The following is a 14,410-nucleotide window of genomic DNA, read 5'->3' as shown; positions in this document are numbered from 1 at the left end:
ACAGAACATTGTTTAAGGTTTGTACACAACATTACTCATTGTCAGGTCGTTAAAAGTAATAGATGTAAGATTGTGCATGTAATTGCCCTCCATGACTGAATAGTAGACTGAAAAGCAAAAAAAAAAAAAAAAAAAAATTATATATATATACAAATTATGATATATATATATATATATATATAATGAATATATCCCCATAATAATGAATATATCCCCAAAAGGGGAACTCAACAAACTTCCTATAAATATTCATACAATCTTATAACACCATGGGCATCATAATAATGAATATACATTTTTATAGTTATGCCAAACTCTAAAATACTTATTCGGGTAGACATTGTGAGAAAAACATATTTTTTTGAAATCCTTATGCTTGATAAGAGGAGTTTCGAATATTGTTGTGGGCAATGGGGGAACCTTCTAAACCAAATGATCTAAACCATAATGTACTAGTCTAATACTAAGGGAAAGTCTACCTTACCTTTGACCTCTGTGTTAGGAGATGGCTCACTGTGCTCAACATTGAAGTGAAAAGCATGTTCGTTATCCTCAATGCCATCGACAACCCTACAGGAACAGACATGAGGACATTAGTGCATCAAAAATCATTATTATCTTTTGTCAGTATTTTTCCTTCTTCTAGAGGTAGTGCCACTGCAAATATAGTTAAAGCAAATAATTAAGTAATAAAAAAGTAATAATGAATTCTAGTTTCTTCTTACCGTGGGCTCAGGTCCAGAGGGCTGACACAGTTCAGGGTAGGAATGAGCAGTTTGGCTGGTCTGTGGCAGGAGCTCTTGTCTATTCTTGGGGCAGGAACTGCACCTGCAGACGGATCCTCATGAAGTGGCATCTGAGAAGCAGGGCTTTGTACCCGGGAGCTTTTAATAGGCGATTTGCAGAGACGAAGCATGTTAAGGTGCCGAAACTCCTCCCCTAACATGGTACTCAGATTAGGCTGAGATGAAAGACCGCCCAAGCCAGACAGCAGGGGCTTCCTGCCCTGGTTCTGTCCAGCATCCTCCTCTTGCTCTGCCTCCACAATAAAGGGCAGCTTGGAATAGTCAAAGCGTTCCTAGGAGAGATAAAAAGGGATAAAAACAAAGGTAATGTGATTTAGAGGCCACTGTTGTTATTTTTTGATTGTGTTACCAGTGCAGAATATATTTAAATGTTTCATAATCACAGCCTTAAAGGCTTTATGAACTGAACAGGAAATGCTGTGCTCTGCACCATACTTTTTACTGTGTGGGGTTTCAAGATCTCTCTGCTTTTGCAAAAAAACACTCAAAATTATTTATGAGTCACTGTTCTCTGCATGTCATCGTGTTCTTCTGTGTATGTGTAAGTGTGCTTCTGTATCCTTCCTTTGGTTTGTGTGTGAGTGTGTAGCTGTTCTGATCATTAAGACAGCTGGCACAGCAATAAGACAGAGGGTCAGGGCCACAAACAGATTGCTAATTCACCTGATTCAGACACATCCAGATGAGCTGCTGTCTGCCAGCTCTGATGTAACACACACACACACACACACATTTTTGTGAATTGTGGGGACATTCCATAGGTGTAATGGTTTTTATACTGTACAAACCGTATTTTCTATCCTCCTACACTACCCCTACCCCTAAACATACCCATCACAGAAAACTGTGCACATTTTTACTTTCTCACAAAAACTCATTCTGTATGATTTATAAGCCTTTTGAAAAATGGGGACATGGGGTAATGTCCGCATAAGTCACCCTCTCCTTGTAATACCTATGTCATACCCATGTCATTATACAAATTTGTGTCCTGATATGTCACAAAAACGCACGCACACACACACACACACAGCGTCTGCAGTTCAGAGTGACACTAATAATTGGGAGCTTATGTAATGTGGCCGTTTGATTAGTATGGCGGCGGCGCATGTGTGCGAGTATGAAAGTGTGAATCAAAAGGTATGAGAGTGTGAATCAAAAGGTATGAGAGTGTGAATCAAAAGGTTAAAAAGAATGAAAAAAAAAAGAAGTCAAATTTAAGGGAAATGTTTGTTGCCAAAACTGCTTGTTACCTGTGGGAGTCGGGTAGAGCGAGAGAATCTGGCTTGGCCCTGTTGAGATACAAGAAAATCCTGAGTACCATTATGAGTCAAGCTCAAACCGAATACAAATACAGACTGCCAATGTACAACACGCAAGTTTATATTGTATATATAGTATATATTGAAGTAATATATACACAAGTATGTATTGAATATCTATGTAAAAGATATTGATATTTTGAAATTAATTGTACATGATCCTGCCTATTACTAGTACTAAAACAAATAAATAAATGAACATGAAATAATTATTTGAAATTTAATGATGTCAGAAGAAAGAGACTGGCAAGTAATACAAGAGAAAGGAAGTCAGTTGAATGAGACAGTTATATAATGGTCATTAATATAAGTCACAAAAATATTTGACTGCAAAATACTGTCTGGCCAGTCAGAAGTATTACAGAATCCAGAATTAATGTGCATATAAAATGTTTTGAATATGAATACTTTTATTGAGCAAGGGTGCATTAAATTGACCAAAAGTAACAGTAAAGACAGTAATTTTTCAAAAGATTTGTATTTCAAATAAATGCCATCAAGGAATCCTGAAAATAAATGTTTCACGGTTTCCAGAAAAATATTAAGCCACAAAATGGTTTTCAACATTGATAATAATATTTTTTTTAAAAAGCAGCAAACCAGCAGCAAATCAGCATATTAGAATGATTTCTGAAGGATCATGTGACACTGAAGACTAAAGTAATTATGGTGAAAATTGTGCCATCACAGGAATAAATTATATTTTAATATAATAAAATAGAAAACAGCTATTTTAAATTGTAATAATATTTCACAATATTACTGTTAATACTGTATTTTTGATCAAATAAATGCAGACTTGGTGAGCAGAAGAGACCTCAAATCTTTGATTTAAGATTAAATTGATTTAAGATTATTAATTATGTGAAAAGAAAGAGACTGCCTAGTGATACGAGATACTAGCAAAGCTATGTAGGAAGTCAGTTGAATAGGACAATTATATGGTTTAATTGTCATTAAAATGTCACAAAAATCCAAAATATTTAATGGACACAAAAATATTTGACTCCTGAAAACAGTGATTGGCCAATCAGAAGTATCATACATTCCAGATGTAATTTGCGTACTGTATGTAAATTATCTGAATTAATAAATAATTATTATTATAAATCTAATTGCTGGTTTATATTGTGTGTTAATGTAAGGCACTTTACCTCTCTGAGGTTGTAGGTGAGGTTTTGGTGTATGTCCTCGTTGAAGCGGCTGCCATATTCTGGGTAGAGCTCTAGAACCTCCTGCAGCGCTCTGACGCTGATGTACTGCAGGTCACAGTAGGTCAGAGCCTTTACATCTGCGTTAGCTTTGATCACCTGATCCTTCCCTGGCAGGTCAGCACCAATCAGGTCTCCTTTACCTGTATAGCAGGAAAAACATGTTACTACATGCGAGTCAAGCTGTTGTTTGATTTAATTGTGCTAAAAAACAACAACAACAATACAACAACAAAAAAGCTGACATGCAGAAGTGAGCTTATCACTTTAAAGGATTAGTCCACTTTCAAATAGAAATTTCCTGATAATTTACTCACCCCCATGTCATCCAAGATGTCCATGTCCTTTTTTCTTCAGTCGAAAAGAAATTAAGGTTTTTGATGAAAACATTCCAGGATTTTTCTTCTTATAGTGGACTTCAATGGTCTCCAAACGGTTGAAGGTCAAAATTACAGTTTCAGTGCAGCTTCAAAGGGCTTTAAACGATACTTCTTATCTAAAGAAATGATCGGTCATTTTCTAAAAAAAATCTAAATGTATATGCTTTATAGGCACAAATGATCGCGTCACAAGTGCTTCCACCAGAACGCGATTCTGTATTCTTCAAAAAGCTTACGCTGAATGTCCTACGCCTTCCTTATTCAACTTACGGAACGAACGCGGCGCCAGTTCCGTTTTTTCCGTAAGCTGATACATTTTGATTTTTTTTAGAAAATGACAGATTGTTTCGCTAGATAAGACCCTTATTCCTCATCTGGTATCGTTTAAAGCCCTTTGAAGCTGCACTAAAACTGTCATTTTTACCTTCAACCGTTTGGAGACCACTGAAGTCCACTATAAGGAGAATAATCCTGGAATGTTTTCATTAAAAACCTTAATTTCTTTTCAACTGAAGAAAGAAGGACATGGACATCTTGGATGACATGGGGGTGAGTAAATTATCAGGAAATTTCTATTTGAAAGTGAACTGTTCCTTTAATTAATTATCTATCACTATCAGTTTAACTGCCAGATGTCTACTCATTTGGATTGAGTTGAAAACAACTGCATCAACCGCCGCAGCTTTCACTAACATTTAAGGCCAGATTTACTAAACAAATTAGCGTGCAAACGCAATTCTAAAAAAGCGCTGATGGGAGTGGAAAGTTCTGTGTGCGATCTACTGACGACGCGCAAATTAAAGAACACAGACGCAGCCAGATCGTTTCCATAATGATCAACTCAATCTACCAAGAGCAGCACAAATTAGTGTCTGGTTTAAGACATGTTTTTTTTCTTTGGGCAGAAAAAATGGCGCAAATACCAGTAAATTGACGAGCACAAACCTTAGTAAATCACCTTGCATGATTCATTTAAATACTCTCCTCCCATAAATTTTGCATCTGAAAGGGAAACTCCTACAAATATGATACGATGTTATTGTAAAGTTAGCTAGTAACAGAACAGTTTTGAGTGTCATTGTTTGTCTGGAGATGCTGTGCTGCTGGCGACTAACAACGAAATCTTGCTTGTATATGCTCTTGTGTAACGTATGTTAATTTTTTTGTCATTCGTTTGCTTTATTTTTCACAAAGCATTATATTTTCTTCGCTCCAGCTATGATAAAGAGACAACAACTCTTGCATTGCGTGTTCATGTATTCTGGGGGCAGAGCAATGAAGGGAGGGGTTTGTTTGGTTGGGTTGATTTCAAATATCGACAACGTTTCTCAGAAATTGCTTACTGCACCTTTAAGGCAAGTCGCTTCACTTGGTGACCATTTTGGTAACACCCTTGGACAGCTTTTTTCTATGTAGGCATTTTTCTATACTGTCTCTTGATCGTACCTAGTATGGCAAGCACCATGCCGTCCTTGAGGACCTCTAAAGACCCAGAGCAGACGAAGTGTTGCGCATGCAGGGCGTCTCCATGGCGAATCAGATACTCTCCAGGTGCGCAGAACGAGGTCTTAATGTGCAAGGATAGTGAACGCAGGCACCCTCTACTGGCAGAGGAGAAGAGAGGCAGCTGCAGAATGTCTTTGTTCAGGTGCATGGCGATGTCTGCCCGCAGCTCGTCTGGGAAGTCATGTAAAAGCTAACAGACAGGTAGACAGATGGATATTAACCATAATACAATGAGGTGATGTAAAGATCATGTTTACAGTTGTAAAACAAAGAGGCTGTTGTACTCTAACACTGTCCAAAAAGATCATTATGAAATAGTAATATTGTTTCAGTCAAGTATTAGATGAGGTCATCCCTCTTATTAGAGATCAGAATCTCTTTTTCAGTATGATCTCAAACAGATGCAATACCAGCCATCTACAGTAGCTGCTGTTTTTCAATCACTGCATAAATTAGTAGCATGACAGATGAGAGTGTAAATGAGCTAGGCCACACTTGTCAGTGTTTTTTTCTTCTCACAAATAAACATTGCTGGGGAGTAACTAACTAATAGTGATACTAACTAAACTTCATTTTTAGTAATGTGCTTTAATAATAGTGTAGCTTTTACAGCAATATGCAACTTTTGCCTTAATATTGTTTTGTGCACAAAGCTTTAAAGCCGAGCAAGCTGACAAACTAATTAAATTCACACTTCTAAACGGACATCTCTAGTACTGGAAAAGTCAGATTGATTTTCATTCACACCCATTCAAGGTATATTCCATACAATTTTTACTTAAATGCTGCTTTTTACCATCTACCAACTAAAAAATAGAAATTGGATTGTTTTTCTATTTTTATTACTTGTATATAATTTATATTAATCTCATTATAGTTATTTTTACCACATAATGACTGGTCTGATTACAAAAAAAAATAATAATAATTTTATGTCTTTATATACATTCTTTATATACACTACTGTTTCTAAACCACATTTGGAATAGGAAAGACTTTTTAGTGATTTTGAAACTGCCAAAGTCACGTGATTTCAGTAAACAAGGCTTCGAAATTTCAATGGTTCACCACTAGGGGGCATGACTTTGGCAGTTTGATACACGCTCTGAACCACTGATTCGAAACAAAAGATTCGTAAAGCTTCGAAGCTTCATGAAGCAGTGTTTTGAAATCGTCCATCACTAGATATTGTTGAATAAAGTCGTTATTTTGTTTTTTTGGCACACAAAAAGTATTCTCGTCGCTTCATAACATTAAGGTTGAACCACTGTAGTCACATGAACTGTTTTAAATATATCTTTGGTACCTTTCTGGGCATCTGAAAGTGTTAATTGTCTTGCTGTTAATGGAGGCCTCACTGAGCCATCGGATTTTATCAAAAATACCTTAATTTGTGTTCTGAAGATGAATGAAGGTCTTAAGGGTGTAGAACGACATGAGGGTGAGTAATTAATGACAGGAATTTTCATTTTTGGGTGAACTAACCCTTTAAGTTTTAATAACGGAGGTGACCACTTATACAACAGATAAAAGACCTCCTTAAAAAAGCTATGTAGTTAGCTACTTCTTGTTAGTACAGCATAGCTAAATAATTTTTTTTTAAATAGTAGCTTTGAGTTTAGTCGAAATACTTTAAAACTGTAGCTTCCCCAGTTACAAGCTCCTAATTTAAAGTAGCTTCTCCGACACTGCACCCAAGGTCTTCCTTTTTCTGTTTTAATTAAATATGGGTCTTTTCATTGTGGGCTATCCAATTACCACTGCTATTGCTTTAACAATGACAGGATTCGGCATTAGTGTATGTCTCAGAAAAAGCTATAATTAGTCCATTGAAAGTAGATGTGACCCAGATCTGTGTTCATGAATTGTCCTCCATCTGATGATGCTAGTATGCTATCATCAACTCAGATGGGGGCTTTTACACTCTTAGAAAAAAAAGAAAGTTAATTGGGGTTCTATATTTAACCCTTTATTTTTGCTCTTTAATGAACTCCATAGAACACTTTATTCCAAAAATATAAAGAATCAATCTGAGCCTCCACACCTTTAAACATTGAAGATAAAAGCAAGTGAATTAAACTGTCATGCCACTGTGTAAATATTTCAGTCACGCTTCACAGCCCCTACTAAAGAGCCACGGTCATGTGATGGTTTGTTGGGTCTCACCTCGTTGGCGTTGATACCATTGTTAACAGACCAGGTGGTCTGGAAGTACTCCAGCATGCGCTGTTTCAACTGCTGAGGCAGGCGATGCACACGAATAAAGTCCTTCAGATCCTTCATGCGTGTGTGGTAGAGTGAACGCCGAGAGTACATGCGCTGGATGATGGCTGTCACATTACCAAACACCACCGCATGCATCAGGGCTGTGACAAGAGAGAGAGAGTCTGAATCATCTCAGTGAACAATATGTTCTGCATCTTAAATTAGACACTAAACTTTCTGAAATGAAACACTTGTATATTTTTTTCAAAATGGATATCAAAAAGAGGCTTGTTTGACCTACAAACAAGTTAATTATACATTAGGCCTGAAATATGCACTGGTGAACACACCCCCGATAAGCATGGTGCAGATGGAGAAGATCTTCTCAGCGTCTGTGTTGGCACAGACGTTTCCGAACCCGACGCTAGTCAGACTGCTCAACGTGAAGTAGAGCGAAGCGATGTAGGCGCTGCGCAAAGATGGGCCGCCAACTGTACCATTCGTGTAAGGAGTCTCCAGACGCTTACCCAACTCCTGCAGCCAACCTTCAGAGGACCGGAACAGTAGAAAAAGAAGGAAAAATAAGGGATTGAAACTTCAACTCAATATTGACTTGAAAATCCAGTGATCTAAAAGAGACGCTAACAGTTGGTATACACTACCGTTCAAAAGTTTGGGATCAGTATTTAAAAAACAATATTCAGAATTGACTCATTAAAATAATCAAAACTGATAGTTTTATAATGTTTTTTTTTATAATTATATTTTTTATATTAAGGTATTACCTTTTCATTAACCTTTTATAATGTTTCAATTTCAAAAAAAGCTGTTCTTTTGAACATTATAGGCATAAAAGAATTATGTAAAAATGATTGTTTTCCTCAAAACAACATTTTCAACACTGATAATAAGAAATGTTTCTTGAGCATCAAATCAGCATATTAGAATGATTTCTGAAGGATCATGTGACACTGAAGACTGGCGTAATGATGCTGAAAATTCAGCTTTGCCATCACAGCAATAATTTACATTTTAAAATATATTCAAATAGAAAACCGTTATACTAAATTGTTATAATATTTCACAATATTATTATTTTTACTTCATTCAGATTTTGAACATAAGACTCTTCTTTCAAAATCATAAAAAATCTTATTGACCCCAAACTTTTGAACAGTAGAGTATTTAACTGGCATCTTAATACACAGATAAACCATACGGTCCCTCACCGATGTCCCAGGTCAGGGGATCATTGCTGGCGAGCTCTTTGCGTCCAATAACATACCAAACACATGCCAACCAGTGTGCCAGCAGGGCAAATACAGACATTAGTAGTGTCAGGACCACAGCACTGTACTGAGAATAACCATCCAGCTTCTGCAGCAAGCGCAGGAGACGCAGCAAACGCACCGTCTTCAACAAGTGCACAAGGGAAGTCTATAAAACAAACACACACATTAAGAGATTAAAATATCCAAACATCAATTAATAGAAGGCATATGATCAATTCTCAACAAAATAAATATTTGAATTTGTATGTACATGATTGTATGAGTAATAAATGAGTCCTTTTTTTAGTATTAGGTTTAAAATTATACAGAAATATCAAAAATATGTAAAAATATTTACTTTTTTTTAATATATTTTTGTGGGTGTTGCTGCTTGTAGATGTGCATGTAACAAAAGGAAATTTAAATACATTTAGAAAAGAGCCAGGCATACAAAACAACCATATTTTATTCTATTTAAAGCTTTAATATGTATTTTACCACTGAGATGTTGAATAAATAGAGCAGGTCAAAAGGCAGAGCAGCGATGAGGTCCAGGAAGAACCAGGTAGTACAGTAGTGCAAACAGATCGAGCGAGCATCATAAACCACCTGACCCGCAGGCCCAACATAGGTGGTTCGAAAATTCAGAATGATATCTGGAGAAAAACAAATCAACAACAACAAAAAAAACAAGTCATTTTAGATTTGTTTACAACATTCAAAAATCGAATAATATTACACACCAGAACACTCACAAGTTTATAAACAGTGCCCTTTCAATTGAAGACAAATATTGACTGTGGATGCATGAATATTAAAAGATGCTAATTGGAGCGATGAAGCCCTGTACATGCTGGACTAAATAAATATTCATGCTTCCTACATGGAACATTTAGTGCTATCAAGCAATTATTTTACCACATCCTTGTACATGAGATTTATCTAATTATTACTCGCTTTAGGTCACAGTGGGGCTTCTGTATTATCTTTTTGAATAAAAAGAGATTTAGTTTAATGCTTTGTGTAAAAACAGATTATATAGGGAGTGTGGATTAGAAAGATGGTCTCAGTTGGAGACAAGGGTGTGATTGTCACTTCGTTAACATGTTTAAGGTGAAAGCAGCTCTAAGCTCTGCAGATGTCGGAAGTTAACACTGTTTAAAAATGGAACAGAGGTGGAAACAAACCCAAGGAAGATATGTAGGACACCAATTTTCCACAAAATCAACAACAGTGGCACATACCGAGGATGAAGAGCATCTCCACAGCTATGTCGCTGACGATGGTGGTTCTGGAGGCCGAGTCACAGTCCGGGTCGTCATGTTCGTCGTCATCAGGAGTGGAGAAGCAGACGTTGTAGGGGACGGTGACAGCTACATAGAATGTCGCAAGGAGGATCAACCAATCCCACAATGCTTTGCACACGCTGTAATGAAGCAAAATGAAGCGGGATTTCTGCACCGACGCCACCTTGTATTCTGGGAGAGTTGGCTGTGAAAAAACATGCTGTGAAAAGAACATGAAAAGAAACATCTTTTTATTTCTACACCAACAAACATGCCTCCAAATATATTTGAATTATAAACCCTACACATTTCAGGAACAAAGTTGTTCGAAAATAGGACATAATCGTTATTACTAAGAGCCTCTTAAGTGGAAGGATTCCTTTTTTATGCGCAAGCAAATTATTTCTCAGCAGTTGGCGATTTGAGAGTTTGTTATGAATCATACAAGCTGCATGCAATTTCTTCTGAGTAATTCAGCTTTTTAGCCTGTAGTATTCTGACTTAATGACGGCTGATCCAAATATTCTTTAATACGTCTCTTGTGTGAATGTGGGCCGCGCTGTGCCTGTATTATTGGAGTTTTTAAATTAACTGGTGACCCAGCATGTCCAAATGTTCAATGTGCATGTGCTGTCACCTCATTAAAAGGAAAAAGAATAGCAGCCTAATTGTTGTTGCTCGCTACATAAAGCATGAACCAGTAATCTTTTAGAAGGTCTGGTTATGATAGACAGAGATGGGCTACCTTGCTACTAGAGAGTGACCTTCAGCTAAAGTTCTGTTCTCACAGTTAAAACCACTTGAACTACATAAAGTTAACTTTATTTAATAAGTTTTTGAGAAAAATAAAAATGTAGAAATTCACAGAAAGACTACTATTGGTGCCTTAAAAACATGGTGATATCAAACATTGCTTGCAAGTTCAAAGAAGTTAGTGCTGAATGATTCATGAAAGTAACAAGCTAAATGTGGATTCATTCATTTGCCCCAAAGGCACTGAAAGGCACTTGCAAAAAATCAAAAGGTTTAGCTAACTTTCGCTAACTTCCTGAGTGCAGCAGGAATGAATGTTCATTGACTCTCCACACCTGCAGCATTTAGAAAAAATATTTAAAAAAAAAAAAACAGCTTGAGACATTTTGAAAAGGTGCAGGTACAGCTCATAATGAAACACAGCAGGAACATTTAACACTCGCTGTGAAATGCCAGGGCAACTCTTAATGCTAACTGTACCTCAGCACAAAAGATAATGTCTTGAAATTCCCGTTTGGTTCTGATTCACAAGCTCTCAATCCAATTCTGATTCATTGGAGTATATGTAAGCAATAAGGTACGAGAGGCTGTGCTGTATCGTGAATAAGTCACGGCTGAAGGGCGTTGTTAGGCACGAAGCAATGTCTGCAACCCCTTCAGCCGTGACTTATTCACGATACAGCACTAGCCTCGAGTACCTTATTGCTTTTATAAAACGGTTACCACACAATACAAATATTAAAGCCAAAAATATGTATCAATGCAACTTTCATGAAGTAAACTTTCACTAAAAGCCTTCCTTCCGCCGGAAAAAATAGTCCCTGACTGTGAACAGCAACAGAAGTTACATTATTACACCATTAGATAGCGCCAAAGACTGTCTTTATGAGTGTGTCAGTCAGTAGTGAAGACTTTTACATTGAAAAGACTGAATTGTTGTGAACACGGAACAAGACGCAACTGACAAATGCTTTGACTAGCGCTGTCAGTCACGGAAAAACCCCTTAACTGTTAAAAGGACAAGATAATACATCGGACATTTAAACAGATTTTTTATTATGAACATAGGACTGACCCAGTGGTGTGCGGTGGTGTTTTAAAATGAGGAGGAAAAGTCCTCATTTATGTCCCTGTTACACAATTTTAAGTTAACATTACATAAAAAGAGAGACCAAATACAATTCTATTTTGTTATTTTTACACTATATAATATTCTCTTTATTAAAACCAAGTATAAATTTCATCAAGTTAGTGTTTTTACTCATTTTTACATTTATTCCAAAATAATAACTAAAGGCAGTAACAATTTAAACAATATATATTATTTATAAACTAATATTAAGCTTTTTGATTTTTAATAGTCAATTCATTTTCAGCAGTCATCAAGCTTGTACACACTGGTCACTCACTTACAGACACAAAGATGTACCTTTAATTTCACCACGCTGATTGCTCACTAAAACCCCCCCGAGTCATCATGTTTTCAGGCCATTTCGAGTTTAATTTTGATATGACACAAAGCAGTAATATGTAAGTGACAGTTGTTTACTTACTTTTTAATTAGTCTTCCATTAACGCCATCACTGTCTTCATTCAGACCGATTTGACGAAAACAAGAGGCGGGATTTATCACACGAACCAATCATGTCCAATCATAACCGATCATATCCAATCATAGCACAATTGAGGCATTGCCTCCTCTCACATGACTTTCCCTCATTCATTAATTACCCCCCACTAAACCCACCGCACGCTTAGGGGGCTCTGCTTTGTTTCTATGAGCTGAAGGGAGGCACAGAGACGCGGACTCCCTGCTGAACTTTACCTGCGGGTGTCGCTGTTTGACAGTGTTTTTAATGTCAAATTTTGTAGCATTTGCGTTGTTTTATTTTTGTAATATCCATTATTTTCTCATCCAGTTTTTTTGAGGAGGCACTGCCTCCCTTGCCTCCTTGGAGGAAACGCCCCTGGACTGACCTGAAGGAAAATGCTGAATCTGAATGCAGGTAATAAACTCGTTCACTCTATCTCTTTCTCACAATACACTTCTACATAATACAGTAAGCTTCAATGAACAATATCAATTGAGAACATACAGTTTACGTTGCTAAGGGTGTTGTGTAGTGACACACAGAACCATTGGGTGAAGCAGTCATAGTCGTGTTTTATCGTGAATAAAGACAGCTATTGACCAATCAGAATCAAGGACAGGAACGAACCGTTTTTTTAATTCAGTTATATTCCACTGCTAATGCTAAAAGTTATACAGGGCAGTGTTTAGGATTGCTTCAAATCATCTTCATTTGAACGAATCATTAAAATAGCGGTCTCAAAAGAGTCATTTATTCATCAGACTACACTGGTCACGCTGTGTAGTCTTGTTTTTTTCTACGCTTGTTTTTGCTTGCAGCCCACAAGGACCTCTCAAATAAAAGACCTTTCTTACCATTATACTTTCATTGTGTTGCATTCAATACAGACTGCAAACTCAGAAACCACTGCACCTTTTAGCTATGAAATGCAGGACTAGAAGTGCTATAAAAATACGGTCACACAGCCGCTGAAATAGGCAGAGAACAAAATGAATTTTTGGATTTTAACAATCAAACGTTTAAATGAAGATAGCGATTAATTGGATAATCAATATTTTTTTCCAAGCCTTAAATTAATATCAAAGCACATGAGATTCGGATTTTGGCAGATATTTCTGACATTAGTCTTTTGAGAAAAATGTGATTTTAAGTGTAGTCTATTCAATATTTTCTAGGTGATGTCCTTTCACAATCCACCATTTTCAATCCAACCAACGCCATAGTACAAAATATTGAATTGGCTGTTTTGAATTGTTTTCACTTTGACTAAGGTCTAACTCTAGCTTCTTTTTCTTCCTCGGATACATTGACATTTTAGGTTTTAAATTGGTGTAGTTTCATTATAGCTGTGAATCATTTATTTTTTACTGGAATTTCAATAGATGTGATTTTGTGTGCAAAACCAGTGATTTACATAAAATGTATTAAAAGGCATGAAAATCCATGTTACATCACAATGTAGGTGTTCAGTCGTGAGTTGTAAGGATTTGGGAACCGTGTGTTCTTTTCCAAGCGTGAGGACTGATTGTCCTGTAAAAAAGGGCTGGTGTCTGAAATTTTCATTTATGAAAGTAAGAATCGTCAGCTGGACGTAAATATTGAATATTCTGCTAGATATCAACACAATTCCAGACATTCAATGGGTCTGACCTTTTCATTTTAACAGCTATACTTCTGTTTCATCTCATTAGTTTGAAGCACAAGGACATTTACTCTTTAAAAGTGTCAACGGGTTTGTAAGGTCAGTCATTACCGAACATAATGGTTCACCATCTTTATGCTGTACTGCAAAATTGCATTTTATTTATCAGTATTTTAAAGTATTTTCCAGTAAAACAATTATCAATTAACTTGCATGAGTAGCAAAATTATGTATGATAAAGAGTAATATCAGTGAATATATGACATTTCTTATAAAGTCTTTAAGTTTATTTTTCTCGTTTTAAGCACAAGCACAAGTTAGTAAGCATAAATTAAAATGTACTAATGTTTATGCTTAAAAATAGGAAAAATTATGGACGATAGAGTAAGCTAAATTTTATTAAATACATATTCTCTGAATTCAAGTTAATTTTCTC

At 36.4% G+C, this 14,410-nt stretch overlaps 1 protein-coding gene across 2 annotated transcripts in view; it reads right to left on the bottom strand.

Moving 5' to 3' along the window:
* The window catches only part of kcnh4a (potassium voltage-gated channel, subfamily H (eag-related), member 4a), a 28,596-nt gene that overhangs the window by 2,494 nt on the left and 11,692 nt on the right, over window positions 1–14,410 (bottom strand). For both annotated transcript variants that reach the window (XM_051887514.1, XM_051887513.1), the window contains 10 exons: window positions 9,946–10,207; window positions 9,200–9,357; window positions 8,660–8,867; window positions 7,781–7,975; window positions 7,392–7,591; window positions 5,166–5,415; window positions 3,283–3,482; window positions 2,060–2,098; window positions 726–1,078; window positions 485–570 (listed from right to left, as the gene is read on the bottom strand). In XM_051887514.1, coding sequence (XP_051743474.1) covers window positions 485–570; window positions 726–1,078; window positions 2,060–2,098; window positions 3,283–3,482; window positions 5,166–5,415; window positions 7,392–7,591; window positions 7,781–7,975; window positions 8,660–8,867; window positions 9,200–9,357; window positions 9,946–10,207 — 1,951 coding nt within the window. The remainder of the gene's footprint in view (window positions 1–484; window positions 571–725; window positions 1,079–2,059; window positions 2,099–3,282; window positions 3,483–5,165; window positions 5,416–7,391; window positions 7,592–7,780; window positions 7,976–8,659; window positions 8,868–9,199; window positions 9,358–9,945; window positions 10,208–14,410) is intronic.

The sequence above is a fragment of the Ctenopharyngodon idella genome, chromosome 3 (assembly GCF_019924925.1).
Source record: "Ctenopharyngodon idella isolate HZGC_01 chromosome 3, HZGC01, whole genome shotgun sequence".
Lineage (NCBI taxonomy): Eukaryota > Metazoa > Chordata > Actinopteri > Cypriniformes > Xenocyprididae > Ctenopharyngodon > Ctenopharyngodon idella.
This window is presented reverse-complemented; position numbering and strand designations above follow the sequence as displayed.